At 35.4% G+C, this 19,727-nt stretch overlaps 1 protein-coding gene across 1 annotated transcript in view; it reads right to left on the bottom strand.

The window, feature by feature from the left end:
• Positions 1-241: 241 nt before the first annotated feature.
• LOC106468422 (plasmolipin-like) overlaps positions 242-19,727 on the bottom strand; it is a 36,381-nt gene continuing 16,895 nt past the window's right edge. Inside the window, exons 2-4 of the mRNA XM_013928850.2 lie at positions 7,205-7,369; positions 3,467-3,601; positions 242-2,159 (exon numbers count right to left, since the gene is read on the bottom strand). Of these exons, the coding sequence (XP_013784304.1) occupies positions 2,073-2,159; positions 3,467-3,601; positions 7,205-7,369 (387 nt within the window). The 3' untranslated portion in view covers positions 242-2,072. The remainder of the gene's footprint in view (positions 2,160-3,466; positions 3,602-7,204; positions 7,370-19,727) is intronic.

Below are 19,727 nucleotides of genomic sequence, written 5' to 3'. Positions count from 1 at the left end.
ATTCAAACCCGCGACCCTCAGATTGCGAGTCGAGTGCCCTAACCACCTGGCCATGCCGGGCCGGAACTTTAATGAAATAAAACGTCTTGTTTTCGTTAAATGAACTATATTTTATATTACTATTTTTACCGAATAATCCAGAACTCGGGTCAAAATAGAAACTATTTATAACGGTATGTTTGCGGTCGATTGAACAAACAATAACGGAGAAATGTGAAGAAACAACAAAGAAAATACGAAACAGGTCTTAGTTAAGAACTTTATTTTTAACCATTAAATATACACAAGTTACGTGAAGATTTAGTTAAGAAACAATTTGCATTATTCATCATATAACAATACGAGAACATTTAATTTAGAAACGGCGTGCATTATTTAACGTACAACAATACCGATATCAAATCGATAGTAACACTCTTGTACCAAAGGCAACAGTAACACTGTAATGTACCGCTGTTGTATTTTAATAAAAAGCTAGATTTTGAGTCACACGAGCAGCTAATCTAGTTTACTGTTTTGTGACGATCACGTGATACAATGCTTTAATTAAGTTCACCCTTTTGCTGCAAGATATTGGGCCTAACAGTGGATGCCTTGGTAATATCACCAAGCTGCTTGTCCTACTAACGGTTTATTATGAGGCATGAGACATTCTACTTAGCTTATTTAATTGTTAAAAAATCTTTAGTAAAAATAACGATAATATCTTAGGCCAGACACCACGAAAGAATGTATATCCCTTTCCTAAAATTTATTCTGTTAAGCCGTATATCAATAGACCAATAGGAATGAGTCTTGCATGTTACGCTCTGTTAAATACAACATATGGGTCGTTTAGGTGTTACAGTTTTTTTTTAAAGTTAGGTAATTTATGACTTTGATAATGCCCCTGAAGAACCTACAATAAAGCAGTACTGGATATACAGTTAATAAATATTTGTTGTAAAACTGTGAAAATAATATTGACCACTATTAACATAAGAAAGTAAACCAGGGGTAGTGATCCCCCTCAGGTGTAAGGCTGGTGGGTGTACCTGCTAATAATTTTAAGGTTGCCATACATGTCCACTGTTTTACTATGTACATCATTGTATCGTGTTAGTTCTAGACCTGAAATTAAAATTCCGTTTGAACGTACATATATTGCAGCCCACGAGAAGCTAGCTAGTCAAGAGATATTCTGGATACACGTCCTGCCCTCTATCGGTGGTACTGTTTCACACTCACCATTAATAATTTTCTCGTCTAGACATAAATGTCGGTAATAGCAATCAAATTTCAAATATGATACTCATAAAAAAAGCGATTTTTTTTTAGAGAGACTGATAACAAACGTTACAACCAATTGGTCCAAAGAAATTTAGTGATGTTTATGAAAAAGTGATCGGAATTTCAAACTGTCAATAAATTTCCGTCTCTGTGAAAGAGGCAATATTAACGTGACGCAACAAATCCCGTATATTATATGGTTTAGTAAATACGAGATTTAAGAACATGTGATATTAAAAATGTTTTGATTGTAAACCATTCTGATTAATAATTATATATATATATGAACACAAAACATGAAACATATTCATGGGGTTTAAATAACTTTTATAGACAAACCCCCTTGTTACCACTTCCGCTATTCTACACTTTTTAAGTACAACCACGGCGTAACACCTAAAAAATACAATAAATATCATTAAAACGGTTTTTGTTCCAATGACATTATCATTAAGAACTTTACAGATGGAACCAAGTACCTGACGTACATTGGTACATAATGGGGGTTCCCAAATGACAGTTTTACTTAAACGTATGGGTTATCTTCAATCATAATTTGACAAAATACACACATTACAAAAAAAATATTCAATTAGTCTGAAAATACTCTAAATTAAAAAACAAAACAAACAAAAACCGAAAAAAGGGGGTGTGAATGATAACTGTGCAGTGTTAACAGTAATTGTGCATATGCTTATTTAAATTTAAAGGGGGTAATTTTTGTTGAGGCTTGCCCCTGGACTAAATGAAGTTCTAAGGGCAAACTCTGAAGCGTGATGACAAAGGTCACGACGACTTGTCCTCTATGACACCTGCCTTGATTCTCGCCATTCTTTAAAGATGAAAGCGAGACCGGCACCGTATGCGACGATGTTAAACAGACCGAAAACCTGAAATGTCATGAAAGAATGGCTTCATTAATAACGAAATTATAATTTTTAATATCGCCGAAACCCACCGTAAATTAAAAATAAGACCAAGTAAATCATTGAGTTTGGCTCTGCACTTTTTCTCACTTTCATGTCTCAACAGAGAAAAAACAAAAACAAACTTGGACTATCCCAGGACAATAAACTTTACAAAAAGGAACAAAACAACTTTAATATCATTAAAAGCAATTCCTTTTATTTAGATTTTAAAATACTTACTGAATCTCTTTGATATTAAATAAATTTACAAAAACTCGTCGGTATTCAATACTCACTGTCACCGAATCCTTTAAATCTATAACTAACCTACAATAAGTAGACATAGAATATTGCAATCCCATATTCAGTAAATACTTTAAATGAGGATAAACTTCATCAGTAACACTACGTGGCCTTCATGAACGATCAGTCATTCTACCAGTTTGAATAAATTTCGCTATAATTCAACCAACAGTGTTGTGACTTGATTTGGCTGTTCAGTTGACGTTCGTGAAAAACTCAGCGTAAAAAGTCATTCTCACAATTTAATCAACAAACACAAAATATAAATGGTATAAACACAAATACTAAACTGCCAGAAGGAGCATAAACTGAAAAATGTCAAGGAGTACAAACTTTCTAGCAAATCTAGGGAAACCAAGAAACAGCATGAAACGACAAATGAAAGCCTCATAACCTTTAATTTTTTATTTGTAACTTGCATGATAAACATTTTACGAACAATGACAATTATCGGAAAATAAGATTTTACCTGCCATTCATACATTGAAAATAATTGAGAATGAATAAAATTACGACTGAATGGCGCGTTAATTCTGTTATAGTTTATTTTATTCGATTAAGTTTATCAATACTTTAGAAAAGGAATAGCTATAAAAAAAGTGACAAAATCGAATACCGAAACGGGCTTTAAACAAAAGAGAATCTGAATCTTTAAAGGTCGTGTTTTTTTTGTTTTTGCAGAATAACTAAAACAAACGATTTATAATTTTGATTCGTTTTTGTTTTAACTATCTTGACTTATTAACTGAGATTCAAATTATATATATTTAAGTTTGGCAAGCTTTTATTAAACATTAAAAAAATATTGACACTGTTTTGGCGATTGATTTAGTTTCGGAAATGATAAATAAAAAAACTGATAAAATAAATAATTATTAAAACAAAGATGGCAATGTTGACTCTCTATCTCAACGTCTTGAGCCAAAACTCTACTTTAAAAATATTGAGACTTCTACCAACTGTATATATTCTAGGTGAAGACTTACCCCAGCAGCCATGTACGGATTGTAGAACCTGTGAATCTTCAGAGCGAAGGTGTATTTGGAATCGCCTGTCATAGCAAGCTCCACTATGGCTCCAATTATGTACAGAACCACCGCAATGGCTGTGTAAACCATTTCCTTAAATGGAATAAAATGAGTAATATTTATTAATTGCGTTTCCGCAACAAAGAGCAGAACGTATGTGTATGGTGTTTAATAGACTGATATCAGATTAAAACACATACACAGCAAAAGATTTTTGAGAGTTTGTTTATTTGTTATTATGCACAAACTTACACAATGGGCAATCTGTGCTATGACAATCGCGGGTATCTAAGTCCAAATTTAAACGTTACAAGTCCTCAGACTTGCCAATGAATCACAGAGTGAAATTTTTTGGGAGAGTCGATCAATTAGAAACTAGTCTCGGTTATATTTCGGTATTTTTATTTGCTTGTTTTTATTGTTTGTTTAAGCCACTCCTGGATACAGTTAAAAAAAAGAGCACATTAAATAATTTTTATCAATACTTTGGGAAAGACGTTAAATAATTATGTAATTAATAAATGATGTACTCGTGGACGGAAGTTTTAGTAATGTAAGTTTCTCAAGCAGGAATATAGCCACTACCTGCAAGCGGTTTTCGGGCGACGTTTTGATCTCCATGCTGAAACCTTTGAAACCGAAACGTTGTCCAATAGTCGCCCACATGTTCTTGTCACTCATACATCCCTACTTCACAGTAAGTGATTGATACATGTGTGGTTGAATATCAATTAATCAGATTTAATACAAAATTTACAAAAATGTCCAGCCGCACCCAGAACCTTCTCTTCACAAACATATTACAGTAATAAACTCAAACGAAAGTAGAATGTAACATGAATTAGGAACAATAAGGGAGGAAAGAGACTGAAGTTAGGCGTGGAATATTAAAAGTGTGAAACGCAGAGGCGTCGCTAGGTGCTTAAAAGATTCCCATAGGCGTGGGAATTTTCGGCGTTTCGGTAAGATATCGATCATGGTTTTCTATTCTGATTTTTTCAAATTAAAAATTGGGGATTAGAATAGAATCGAGGCATGGGCTCCCATCTGCCAGTGCCTCTGGTGAAACAAATTAGGAGCAGTAGGGGAGGATTGGTTTGGTTTGTTTTGAATTTCGTGCAAAGCTACGCGAGGGTTATCTGCGCTAACCGTCCCTAATTTAGCAGTGTAAGACTAGAGGGAAGGCAGCCAGTCACCACTACCCACCGCCAACTCTTGGGCTACTCTTTTACCAACGAATAGTAGGATTGACCGTCACATTATAACGCCCCCACGGCTGAAATGGCGAGCGTGTTTGGTGTGACGGGGATTCGAACCCGCGACCCACAGATTGCAATTCGAGCTCCCTAACCACCTGGCCATGCTGAGCCGTCTTTTCTACAGGCTCACAATGATGCGATGCTAGTTCTGCAGCCATGATGATGTCACCTGTTTTAACCAATTGCACCAAAATACAGTCGTGTATTGTATGTTAGTCAATCAGTAGATACTAAAATGACGTCAGTAAAACTTGCGCATGCCATGAATCACGAGAAGAATTATGCACTCCGTAGGCTACAACACAGCATGACACATGAACTTCAAAAGCAAGAAATAAAAATATTTGTAACTCTTAATTTTGGTTTTATTTACTCCTCAAACAGAACACTTTCGGGGATCCTGCACAAGTACATCAAGTATTTAACTACTACTTTCTATTCACCTTTATCAAAATGTTTGTTAATTTATTTGTCATGCAGCTTATTATGTTTTCCAACCTCTTCTTCTGTAGCGAAACTTACATTTTATTTTATGTTTGTTTGAGCTTAATGGCCTGCTTCTGTGTCGCTCTTAAAAAAAAAAGTCTTCTTTTACTGACAGCCATTTTGGATTACTATTAGATAAAACACGAGTTGTGAATAATGTTTTATAACAATCGGGTCATCAAGGCTCAAAACTGATTTTTAACCCCTCTAGTAGAATAAAATATTGTACGGATTGGTCCCATGATAGAGCTCTTTATCTCGGAAGTAGCGAACCAGTTTCGAATCCGTGTAATACCACAAAAATATTGCCCACACCTTAAATTGCGGTGGTGTTATAAGAGTGACAGTCAATTCCTTAGCATGACTAGTGGATGGTGGGGCGCTGGTCAGTAGTTTGTCATAAATGGAAATACATAATAAAATATTTTACCTGAACTGCTGTTTGTTTTCAATCGTAAATTCTGGCATCAGCATCGCCATCTTTTAACGTTCGGTGTAAACTACAATTTGTTTTTTGTTACTTATTGCTGTCATAAATTATATTTAAATCGGCAAACAGTTTATTTCTTTCAATGTCCAGTGCTTACTTTTGTTTCCTTTGTAGATTTTGCTGTCAGAAGTTGTACTGAAATCATCAACTTTCTGGTAACGTGTTGTGTTTGCTATTCTTTGCAATCAATTTTCATAAATATAAAAGGGCGGAAATAAAAAATAAAATTTACTGAATAAACGTGTACAATTCATAGAACTGGGCAAAAAAAGTTGTTTTTCTACAATTCAAAAAAACATTTTTTTTAATTATTCTCTAGATGGACAAAGCTGAAAAAAACGGATTGAAGGATCTTAAATACAATTTGACTTTTTTTGTTCTTCTACCGAGTATTTATCAATGTTTAAAATACTGAATTGATAAGGCATGTTATATTGAGTTTAGAAGTAACACGAATATTCTTGCATGCATAGTGGGTTCTAAAAGGAACAAAATTGCTAAATGAAAATGGTAACCAAGTGGAAAGCCTTTTCCGGTCCGTTTATCACTGCCCAAATGTTCCTAATTGGAAATATTCGCACTTTCGTTACTAAAGTCACGTTTTACCTGGAACTCATTCTTATTGCATTTAAAACGAAAGTCATTACAGTACACCATTCTGCACACTAAACTGGCTTATCTATTTCTAACCAACTTTTGATATTATGCGATCCATTGAATAGATATGAATAATTAAGGAAATAAAATCGTGATATTATATATATATTTACAGTTCTTGTCGTTTAGCTCTACCGAGGTAATATGTTGGTTTATGATATATTATTATTATCAATGTAAAATTTTAGTTGAAATTATTTGTTTGTACTACCTGTTGATAAGGGTTAGTTATAGCAGTTTTAAAATTTTCCTGCCTAAAAATTAGCAAATTTTCCTGTTGTTAGCGCCCCCTTGTGGGAAGTTATTAAACTATTTCAGGAACATTTTCTCTCCGATAAAATATTTGTTTGTGAAAATTAACTAGTTCGAGTAAAATTTTGAATTTTGTTCTTCTCAGGGATTTGAGAATGATCCAGTAAACCGATTTCTATTTTGCGCCAATGTTGAACTTTGGACGACAACATACAATTTCCCTACAGTGTGTCCGAAAAGTCTGGAACCATAGGTGGTTTGCAACTTTTCTTAATTTAAAATACATGACTGATTGTGGCGCTGTTAAAGCATGAGAAGGTCGAGTTAATCCTATGTTAATCCAAGCTTGTTTGCAATTACAAGGACAGTATGTGGAACACACTCTGTAAAATTCGTTGAAATGTCTAGGGTTCAAGATTTTTCGGACATCCTGTACAGCTCTCGTAGAAAATAAGCGTTAACATAAAAAAATACTACGTTACCACTCATAAATTATATTGTTTATCATAAACTCTTACTTTTATTTTATTATTCATTTTTAAATTTACTTACTGAAAACAGCCAAGGAAGATTAGGTAAAAGAGCTTTAAGTCCGAACAGGTAAACGAAGATGAGAAGTATAGTAACAATGAAACAGATGGAGACGACGAACAAGAAGAAACGACTGAAGTCGGTGACTGCAGGAGATCCGCATCCAAAACAAATTATGGCGATCACCTAGCGGAAAATTAAATTATTAACAAACTTTTAATATATCAAAATAGTTCATTGTTCTGCATAGTTTTTATTTTCAATGACCTCTCAGCTGGATGTGAAAAAGTATAGTTACCATTAAAACAAACATTACAAAAGTTATTACACGTACTGGTACAAAGTATGCCCTAAAATCTAGTTTAAATAAAATATAATTTGAGTTATTACAAAGTTTTGTTTTTGTTTCAGAATTTCGCACAAATTTAGCAGTGTGAGACCAGAGGGAAGGCGGCTAGTCATCACCACCCACCACCAACACTTGGGCTACTCTTTTACCAACGAATAGTGGGACTTACCGTCACATTATAACGCCCCCACGGCTGAAAGGACGAGCAAGTTTGATGTGACGGGGATTCGAACCCACGACCCTCAGATTGCGAGTCGAGCGCCCTAACCACCTGGCTATGCCAGGCCTTTATTACACAGTATTCGACAATATTAGGTCATAAATATAAACATTTTTTAAAAGTAAATTTAATGTCGACCAGATATCACACATTACTTGCACTTGTTAACAACGTAGAATGTAGAAAGAATTAAAGTTAGCATTTTAATCATATAAAAAACAACAACTAACTCTGGAATTATCGGCTTTTTAAACGTACCTTCCTAAATATATCTATGCAACATCAAATTTCTTGATGGCCTTTAACTTTGTATATTATAAAGTTCCCTAACATGAGTCACACCAACATTGCATTTAACTACCACTTATTACTGATGGGATTCCTTATGTGTTTTACAAAAACGAAACAAAAAAGGATGACAAATGGATAATTTCGCTTAATGTTTCAGCCAGTTCTTTACACCGAGTGTTGTAACAGGTAAAAACATAAAAATTACTCAATACGATGCAATTTGTGGATCCCATCAAATGCTAAAATAACAAATCGGTTAAAACACACGACGGATAAGTAGTTTAATGTTGAAATCAATTAACGAAAACAATGCTCCAGTACTACCCACCTACTCTTACTGTCTCTCATTTCATAGTTTTCTCAGACTTTTCCAGCAGATATGACAGAAAAGTATTCCCGTTTAATAATAAAACTGGTTACTTACAATAGTCTAAACCTCTCAAAAACCTGATAACATCTTTAATTGTCGTCCTGTTGCCATCCGCCTTAGTACATTATTACGATCATAATATCTTTAATTGTCGTCCTGTTGTCATCCGTTTCAGTACAATCTTACGATGATAACATCTTAATTGTTGTCCTTGTACTGAGACGGATGGCAACATCTTACGATAATAACATCTTTAATTGTCGTCCTGTTGTCATCCGTCTTAGTACAATCTTACGATGATAACATCTCTAATTGTCGTCCTGTTGCCATCCGTCTCAGTACATTCTTACGATGATAACATCTTTAATTGTCGTCATGTTGTCATCCGTCTCGGTACATTCTTACGATCATAACATCTTTAATTGTCGTCCTGTTGTCATCCGTCTCAGTACAATCTTACGATGATAACATCTTTAATTGTTCACTTTACAAAGTTATCCAGAAGTAGCAGTATGTATATTTAATTAAAATGTTACACAAAGTTAGTGTTATATGGTGAAGTATTATCCCAATCAACACCCTGCTCTTTCCAACATTTCAACAGCAACATGTATGTTTGATACAGCTAACAAGACTGGGTTCCAGTTGAGTAATGCAAGTGAAGCAAATGACTCAAGTACAATAGTTTTGATTTATTCTAGTTCTGGGAAGATTACACGAAGTTTTGTTTTGTTTCAGTTAATATTTCATAATGCACATGCAACACGATGATATTTTACATGTCCATTGATTGGTACAAACCACCATATTGAAACATGAATACATAAACACCCGCATCTATAAGTATGGCAGAAAAAAAATCATACCCTCATTAACATACAATCATCTTGGGATATACAACATAATAACATACGTTACGAGCTCTGTAATATCTGTTATTGTATTCGTTCACATTTTTATTCAAGCTGGATGTGGATTATTTTAGGCCCTTTTTGACATTCGTAATTTAAGTGACAGGGAGTTAAATATACCTGTTACAAAGACTAATTCGTCCACGTAATTAACATAGCAAGATAATACTGTAAACGTTTATACCTCATGGAGCGTTTCTCCAACAGAACAAAATTAAACTAACAAACAAGTAACGCGGCACAGCCGTCATCATCCCAACAAACAATAGATTTCAGTAACCAGCACCAAAAAAACAGCATATTATCAAGCAGTTTACACTTAACACAAACACAACATATCGTAATAATTTAGCATAAGTAACCCGCCAAATAAACCATATATCCTAGTAACAAAACAGTACAAGTTTATCTAATACACAGTATAACCCAGTACCACACTCGAATGAAGCAGTCATTATATCTGAGTAAATTACCAACATCAGCTTATCAAATAAAAAAAAAAAAGAACAGTGCGTGACCTAGCGGTAAACGTAGCGGGATATGATTCCGAGGTTTCATGGTTCGCGTCCCATTGCCGCAAGATAGCACATTATCAGAGAGATGGTCAAACCTCACTACTTTCTCAGTCAATAGTAGCCCAAGGAGTAGTGAGGGGTGATACTGACTAGCTGTCTTCTCACTGGGTCTTTCAGTTAAGAAAAAAAAAAGAAAGAAAAAGATAGCCCTTGTGTAGCTTTGCAAAAATAGAATAATAGAGGGTATGCCTTAAAAGATATGCTTTAATGCTAAAACTAGTATAACTAACAACAGTCATCAATTAAAAGCATTTTTCCTTGGTTAATATAGCGTGCCAGTTCTGACAGTCACGGGTACAGAAACCAGAGATTGGATGCGTGTGTGTGTGTGTGTGTATTTTTGATAGTGAAGCTACATTGCACTATCTGCTGTGTCCACCGAGGGAAATCCAGTCCCTGATTTTAGCATTGTAAATCCATAGACTTACCGCTGTCCCGCCAGGGGACGAGATTGGATGTACTAAGCTTTGAGTGGTAAATGTTGTTCTGGATGAATTTGCAAAACAATTTTGTTTACAGCTATTTTAAACAGTCATGATAGTCCTAGATCAATCGGACCCTTTACTTCTTTAATCTAAAACAAAAAAAAAAAGCTAACAACATCTTTACAAAAACCAGTTTAACATATCTTGGAAGACAGGAGAGCTAAATGTTACTTCTTTGTTTCCATAAGAGTTTTTCATAGTTAAATGCAGCTTAAACCCCTCTACACTGACTAAAAGCACACATTCTTGTAATTCATTAGGGATGGCCTACAGCATTTCCGACGTATGAATTCATTAGGGATGGCCTACAGCATTTCCTACGTATGAATTCATTAGGGATGGTCTACAGCATTTCCTACGTATGAATTCATTAGGGATGGTCTACAGCATTTCCTGCGTATGAATTCATTAAGGATGGTCTACAGCATTTCATACGTATGAATTCATTAGGGATGGCCTCCAGCATTTCCGACGTATGAATTCATTAGGGATGGTCTACAGCATTATTATTATTAATTCATTAGGGATGGCCTACAGCATTTCCGACGTATGATAGGAAACACAACGCTCAGACGCGATGTTTTGCTGTTCATTTACCTCTACCATAAGTTCTTATAATTATCACTCGTGTAGCTGCAGTTTTTAGTGTTTCTTCATTAATATAATACGGCGGGCTATATTGGAAACAAACTGTAAGTGTTGGCCCCAAAAAAGATGCTTATTATTTAATGAAATCATGCTAAGTATTTCATTTCGTTATTTCCGTTTTTTTATTGTACCGTATAATGATTTTATCACACATAACTTAAACTGTAAATACAAATGAGAGGTGCCAAGTTAAAATGGGGCAGCATACATAACGACGGTATAGTAGTAATAATGTTACACCCCTTCAATTTCGCACATAAAAACGTTTCGCTTTAGTCTTTACACTTACAGAGCGAGTAGATTTTACCTCGGGTCCCTAATCATATTCTACGATCTGCCCAATCCTCTCCCAAATATCCACCTTTTTCAAAGCAAAACAATGGGCTATCTGTGCTGTGCCCACCACGGGTATCGAAACCCGGTTTTTAGCGTTTTGTGTGTGTGTGTCTTTAATACCTTTCAGTAACCTTTCTCTATTTCAACTGAAAGGTTTTTATTTTCAAAATGTTATAGTCCAGAAATGGACTGGGCTCTAACATTCTACAGGGACAAAATAAAGTTAAGGAGAGCCCACAAATACTCTATTAAAAATAAAAACACATACTTAAGAAGTATATGCAATTTAATATTAAAACACTAGTCAAACATAGTTCACACGATCAGTAATTTGGAAAACAAAGAGGAAACTTTCACAATATAGAAGATAACGTTTTCTACAGAAGTAGGGTCAAGTAAATTATTTTCGATGTACATCGTTATTGGTAGAATTAATACACATGTTAATTTGTTGGCAATTATTTCTCTATTATGCTGACAGTGAATTAATATATTTTTTTACGTACTTTTCCAAGGGGGATTTTTCTCGGTGTCCCAGTCCACGCCTGTACATGTATTCTGAAAAGAGCAGCTACCTTTTTATCAGAGTAATGTCTAAAGTCCAATGGAAGTGATGAAACAAGGAGTAAACATTAGTCGATACTAAGGACTAGAACAATGAAGAAAATGAATCGGTCATTTTTGTAAATTTTATACATGTTTTGTACTTGAAAGGGGTTCAAATTTATAAAAATATTCTTCAGCGTTCTTCACCATGAGATCATTTAATGAATGTGTCGTCCTAATGATATATCCGGAAACAGTGTTGTGAGCTATATTTTTAATGTTGTAATTTGTTAGTTAGAGAACGTAGAACGCCAAGAAAGTGCGAAGGACGTGACGTAAAGTTTTTCTAGTGTATTCGAACGTAGATTATAAATATGACGCTTCGTGAAGCATCGTTAGTTTAGTTAGAGAGTAAGTTGAAAGATAGTCAAAGAGATAAGACAGTAGGTAGGAATGTTTCAAGATAGAGAATTGAACTAATCAGTCTTAACAGCAATAGCGGTTACTTGGTGCAAGTAGATTTGTTCTACGTTTGTCAACGTCATTTGTAACTTAGGCCTACAGCAGTTTTCGCCAATGTACAAATGTTCAAGCTTGTAGAAACGTTAAAGGAAGTAATGATTTATTATCGATACGTGGACTGGATATTGAATTGTTTTTTACCAAATAATTTAAAAGAACCAGCCAACAAAAAAAGTATGTTACTACAATAGGATTCTTTACGTTGACTTTCACTTTTATAACGCGCCCACAGATGGAAGTGGGGAAAGTGTGCAGTGGCATATTATATTGTAGGTTTGAATCTTGAACTTTTCATCCACAGCTCGATAACCAACCACACATACATGTATGTCTGGGAAAAAAATTACAGCATACAGAAGCTGTTTCGAGAATCATTGTATTGGGAATCAGACCGAACCTTAAATTTGTATTTCACATTAAAGAATGTAGCGTTTACAACTGAATTTGGCAGTTATTATAATTTTTTCTTATGTGTGATATGAAAATTAGAGCTATTACCCCTCCTTCTTTCATGGGCAAAGTGTGTAGCCTAGTGGCATTCAAACCTACTATTTTGTTCCAGAAGACTGATAAAGCCCTTTGGGCGGTGGGTGCTGCTGACTGTCTGTCCTTCTTCTGGTCAGTAATTCAAAATTAAAGATCTCTCTCTGATCAGGCTGTTTAACCCCGAATAAGCATAATTAAAAAAAGGTGCCGTTTAGGTTAAAAATGCCAATACTTTATTCCACTTTCTTGTTACAATTATACGTGAAAAGTCGAAGGCTAAGAATCTTTTATCACAGATGACAATGTATTTTATAATAAACTCCACCATTGTGAATGGACTCTGGAGTTCAACTGTATACTGTTATTCATTTGTAGGACAGGTCATTCATGAAGGCTTCCGCATTGCTAAGATGACCTTGTTCCAAAACCAGTATTCCCAAGCCTATTTAGAGTCAAAGGAAATTAAAGGGACGGTAATTCTTGTATGATGAGATGCCTAAAAAAATTCCATTTATAAATTCATCCGCCTATGAAGACTTGTTTTAATATGATGCAATCCACTTATTTCAACATACAACTTAGAAAACATTCGTATAAGAAGCCGTAAATTGTTAATGGCTTTTTTCGTACGAAAACGTTCAACCTTCCCCTGTTTTAAGTATATAACACCAAGGACTGGTAATGCCTTAGGTATAAGAAGTCTTCTTAGGAATCTGACCTGAGGGATGCCTAGCTTATGTATGCAACGTGCATGGTTTACTTCCGTGCACTAGATTCACGGAGTTAGCACTCGTTTGCCAAGGAATGTTAATTACATTTATATTTTGTGCCATAACAATAGCAAATATGAGCTGGCAAGATTTTCTTGTCGAGTGGTTTAAGTCTCTATTTTCCAAGAACCACTTATCTTTAAAATAAGGTATGTAGATTACGGTTATTTCGCCAATATAAAAATGTAAATCGTATTACCTTTCATGCCAATATGAATAATAAAGCAGTCTCAATGCTGTCGTAAACAGGGTGTATAAAATGTCCTATATGATCAAAAATGACAACATGGACGAAACTCTGTTCAAACAACCTAATGACAGGCCGTTCAAAACTGCTTGAGTAGAATATCAAAATAAGCCACCTTATATCACACGAACTTTACAATTCAATTTTAATTTCACGAAATATTCCACTGAGTATATGCTTTGTGAACGTATGAACTCGGCACAACGCTCGGAATTTTCCGTCTTATCTAAAAGCTCGAGCGATATTCCGATTGTAGCTTTGGTGTGAATGTGTCATGACAAAGAGTTTGCACGCTGTCAACTCTTTCGCCAATCAGAAGCCACTTTCGTTCGAGATATAAGCGCAAAATAAGTAGCCATTCTTTTAACAAATTTACATTACTACAAAAACAAAATAAAGTCTTTTCTACGTGTGCATAATCAATGGTGTAGTACTGTCTGGTCGCGAGAGAGCGCCGATCTCTCACTTCAATTGCACAGTATTGCTTTCTTACACATTCAAATATGCATCAATGGGATTGTAATAACATTTATAATATGGAACGTTTTGTATAAACGTTTTATTTTTTTGCATTTCTAGTTAATTAGTAAAAACGGCAGACATTAAATAACCAGGTTGATAATTAACTGATTTGTGAGAGGGGGGGGGTGCGGTAAGGGAGATCGTGGCGACCTCTAACTATAGATTTAGCACCAGATCATTTTTCACTTTAAGAGCTTGTCCACTCTTCGTCTTTGTTAGTTTGTGGCAAAGCTAACAAGGCTATCTTCTGCCACAGTCCCTAATTTCTGACCTGCTAACCACAGGGAAGCACTCTTGACCAACGAGAAGTGGGGTTCACCGTCACATTATAACACATGTTCGGGGTTGGGTTTCTAACCTGCGACCTCCTGTTCTCAAATAGTAATCAGATACGAACAGCAGGCAGTCGCTCTTATCCTAACTGATATTCAAGTAACGCCTGTGTCATTGGTCTGTGAAGTGTTTTTTACTTTAATTAACAACTTCACCTGTGCTATTGTGTCTATCGAGTTGATCTTGAATATACCAAAATTAAATATAATACGTGTAACTTTTTTAACGATTCTTACAATCAAGCCGTTAAAATGCAATCGTTGACTTGCCAGATTTAAACGGAGAGTAACAAACTGGAACCTTTATCCGCGGAGAATTATAGAGTTGACAATCCAGGATATCAAAAAAAGTCAAGAATTGTAGAATAAAGTATTTTAAATGTTATCCCCAGATGGCTTGTAAAATCTTTGATTATTACAACAATCGATTAATCGAAATTAATGTTTTCAATTATCACTATTTTAGATTATTTAAACTATCCAAGTAAATGAGCTACTGACTAGAGGGAAGGCTGATTGGTAATATATTAGAGGAAAGGAAATTATCTGGCAGTAACCTCAGCCAACTTTTCTTCTTCTAGAACTGTTAACTAGAGAGAAGGCAAACTTTTAGTTTTCTTATTGAACTGCTATCTAGAGGGAAGACAACTGGCGAGCAGCTTCCACCGCCAACTTATATTCTTCAACTGCTAGCTGGAGGGAAGACAACTGGCGAGCAGCTTCCACCGCCAACTTATATTCTTCAACTGCTGTCTAGAGAGAAGACAACTGGCGAGCAGCTTCCACCGCCAACTTATATTCTTCAACTGCTAGCTGGAGGGGAGGGAACTGGCTAACAGCTTCCACCGCTAACTTATTTTCTTTAACTGGTATCTAGAGGGGAGGGAACTGGCTAGCAGCTTCCACCGCTAGCTTATTTTCTTTAACTGGTATCTAGAGGGGAGGGAACTGGCTAGCAGCTTCCACCGCTAACTTATTTTCTTTAACTGGTATCTAGAGGGGAGGGAACTGGCTAGCAGCTTCCACCGCTAACTTATTTTCTTTAACTGGTATCTAGAGGGGAGGGAACTGGCTAGCAGCTTCCACCGCTAACTTATTTTCTTTAACTGGTATCTAGAGGGGAGGGAACTGGCTAGCAGCTTCCACCGCTAACTTATTTCTTTAATTGGTATCTAGAGGGGAGGGAACTGGCTAGCAGCTTCCACTGCTAACTTATTTTCTTTAACTGGTATCTAGAGGGGAGGGAACTGGCTAGCAGCTTCCACCGCTAACTTATTTTCTTTAACTGGTATCTAGAGGGGAGGGAACTGGCTAGCAGCTTCCACTGCTAACTTATTTTCTTTAACTGGTATCTAGAGGGGAGGGAACTGGCTAGCAGCTTCCACCGCTAACTTGATTGGTAGAGTTTATTAATCAGTGGCACATTCAGCCCTTGTTGGCTGGTCTTGACCAGAACTGATGTTGTGTTATTCTGGCCTTGAAATCCTGTAGAAACCAATGTATATGGTCTCAGGCTCTCAAGGTGCCACTCCACCTTAGCAACTCTCAGACATCTATATTTCCCTTGTGTCATGATTAATCCTCGGGGCAATGTCCAATCTTTGTGCTGGATACATTAGAGGTCGGATGATCTTCTCGAATCGGTGGTTGCAGAGAAGTCAACGTCACAGATCTTCACAACATCAGTGAAAGTCATATGTCCAGAAGACGAACTTCTTCCATAGTCGACACCCCTCTCGTACATCCACCTCTCTTCAACAACAAACTCTTCCTCGCGGTCGTGAGCACTACTTAACGAAAATGTCATTTTTTAAAGTATGAAGCATTCTCTTAAACTCGTATAACTCAAGAGCTTAAGTAAGAGTAATATACATGTTAGCAAACATAAAAATCTGCAGTAAAACCCCATGATCATGGCATCAACATTCCTTTCCTACCTATCTGTGTTATTCTGATTTCCACACAGAGTTTAGGTAGGTCTACTTTATAACACGAGGATCAGCAGGATAAATTATGAAGTGATGCTGAATTTAGTGAAATTGGCTAAACTGAATATTAAGCTAAGAAGTAAAGGCACTGGACATGGTGTAAGACACAAAATACAGTATACATATTTGAGTTGGACACTAGGTTCGTAAATTTATCAAAAAGATTTTCTTCCCTCATGATGTTTTCTGTCAATTAACTTACTTGGGATTCCATGCAGCTGTTTAAGTCTAATATTTCTTACTTAAAGGGAACTGATCATTCTCATTCAACATCAGGGAGGCCAGAACCTCGAGATATCACCTTACCTAGCATTGAAGGACATTACTGTTGTATAAATTCTTGCATCATTGGCAGAACAGGTATTATCTCCAGGGAATAATAAAGGAACAAAGGTAGCTAGAACAAAGTCAACTTAATGGCTTTCTGGACCAGGTGTTATGTAAAAACTGCACAGACATGAAAATGAAAATTGCAAACAATTCTAGATTAAAATATGAAGGAAGACAGAAAATGCATGGATGCCTACATGCCACACTATTAACATGAAATAAGCAATACCATTAACATGATTGTTTGTTTTGTTTATTGAATTTCGTACAAAGTTACTTAAGAACTATCTGTACTAGCCATTTCTAATTTAGAAGTGATAAACACCACCAACTCTTGGACTACTATTTATTAACAAAAAGTGGGACTGGCCGTCACATTATAATGCCTCCATGGCTGAAAGAGCGAGCATGTTTGGTAACGGGAGTCGAACCCGCGACTTGCAGATTGCACAACATAAAATACTAATGTTATTAAATGTAACTGCGCAGACTGAAATATAAATTAGATAGAAATGTGGTGGACACAGAACAAAGGGCAAAAAATAAGTCTCAATAAACAGTGCTAAAAAGATATAACCTATTTTTTTATCTCCAAGGGACTTTTGAAAGGTTTCTCGTAATTCGACGGACCAGTTAAATGGATTGGAAAGTAAACACAATTCCATTAATAAAAACATATATAATATTATATAGTTCCAAAGTGAAATAATTCTGCTTATTATAAGTAATTCAGTGGCTCATTTCGAATTGTTTTGAGAAATAGTGAAGTATAATGAAATTTCAATATATTTTTCTTAAAATGAAATTGGATTTTTTTAAATAAGTTATAAACAAATATAAACATGTTGTTGTAACCTATTTTTTTATTTAAACACCTGTACTGTGTTTTTGACTAGAGGGATTTCTATGTCACGGGATGAGCGTGTAACATAATAACTAGAATTATCTTGAATACAGCAAATTGTTTTAATGGTTTGTTTTGAATTGCGCGCAAAGCTACACGAGAACTATCTGCGCTAGCTGTCCCTAATTTAGCAGTGTAAGACTAGAGAGAGGGCAACTAGTCATCACCGCCAACTCTTGGGCTACTCTTTTACCAACGAATTTTTCATACCATTCAAATAGGCCCGGCATGGCCAGGTGGTTAGATCGCTTGACTCGCAATCTGAGGGTCGCGGGTTCGAATCCCCATCCCACCAAACACTCTAGCCCTTTTAGCCGTGGGGGCGATATAATGTGACGGTTAATCCCACTACGTGAAATGTGAGTAAAGCAAGCCAGGATTAGATTGTTATTTGATTATTGATTTAACCAGTTAGTCAGTTTAATATTGTAAATATTGAGTTACGTTTTCATCTAATTACCTGAGACAGAAGAAGTATATTATATCTGAGAGAATGAATAAATGAGTGTAATTTATTTATTTGTAAAGATAGACCTACCCTTAGTTACATAGAACTTGTACACATTATAGAACTTGTAGTCGAAGAAATAAAATGCTTTTGTTATAAGTAAGTTTGTGTGTTTTTTTATAGCAAAGCCACATTGGGCTATTTTCTGTGTCCACCGCGGGGAATCGAACCCCGAATTTTAGCGTTGTAAGTCCGTAGATTTACTGCTGTTTAAAAGTAAGTGGACTGTATTTTATATACTTCTTTTTTACAGAATAATCCAAAAATAACCCGCCCAATAATAGAAACATTAAAATACTGGCGTCAGGAGTGGGATATTCAAAATGAAGAAAAAATAATAGTTTGCATAAAATTAAAATATTATCAAGAAGAAAGAAACAGAAACTCAAGAAAGGAATTAAAAGATTGAGACAAGATTTACAGAAGTATTACAAAGATATAATCCATTTGATTGAAGACAAGAGAGAAAACGTACAGAAATTTTAAAAATAACACAATCACCCAACTCACCCAACAATATAAGCTATTATATCACTGGTGACGACATGTTCTCGAAGCGAGCTTAAAAAATTTGTTGGAAAATAATGAAACAGTGAAAAGAAGATCAAGAAGAAAGAGACAGAAGATTAAACAGACAGTTAAAAGAGGAATTACAAGAACGGAACATAAGATTTACAGAAGAATTCAAACAAATATCCATTTGATAAAGAAAAGACTAACAAGAGAAAATATTCAGAAAGATTGAAAACATGTAGTGTAAATGAAGTGCAAAATGGCATCAATCAAGTACAGAAGGATTATAACTATCTATTTTGAAGTACACGCCTTTTGAAGAAAATTATGAAGCATTGCCATGTCTCTTTTGAGCCATATTTAGAATCATGATTATGAGTACCTTAGTATAAGTTTAAGTACATAGGTCCATTGAAGTTTCCTTATTCAGTTAGTCCAAGTATAATAAAAAGAGTGGATAAGTGGATGGCCATAAGATATTAGAAGATTAAAGAAAATCAAGCAGATTTTAGAAAAGGACATTCAACAAGTGACAATATATATATATATAAAGAAACGTCAATATGTGTGTGTGTGTGTGTGTGTGTGTGTGTGTGTGTGTGTGTAGTACTTGTTCTTACTTACCTTCCTACTTATTTCTTAGATACAAACTAACGACCAACCTAACTACGAACTAACTAAGTTAATAACG

Source organism: Limulus polyphemus, unplaced genomic scaffold (genome assembly GCF_000517525.1).
Source record: "Limulus polyphemus unplaced genomic scaffold, Limulus_polyphemus-2.1.2 Scaffold3003, whole genome shotgun sequence".
NCBI classification, from domain to species: Eukaryota; Metazoa; Arthropoda; class Merostomata; order Xiphosura; family Limulidae; genus Limulus; species Limulus polyphemus.
Note: the sequence above shows the minus strand (reverse complement) of the source record. Positions and strands in the feature narration are given on the sequence as shown.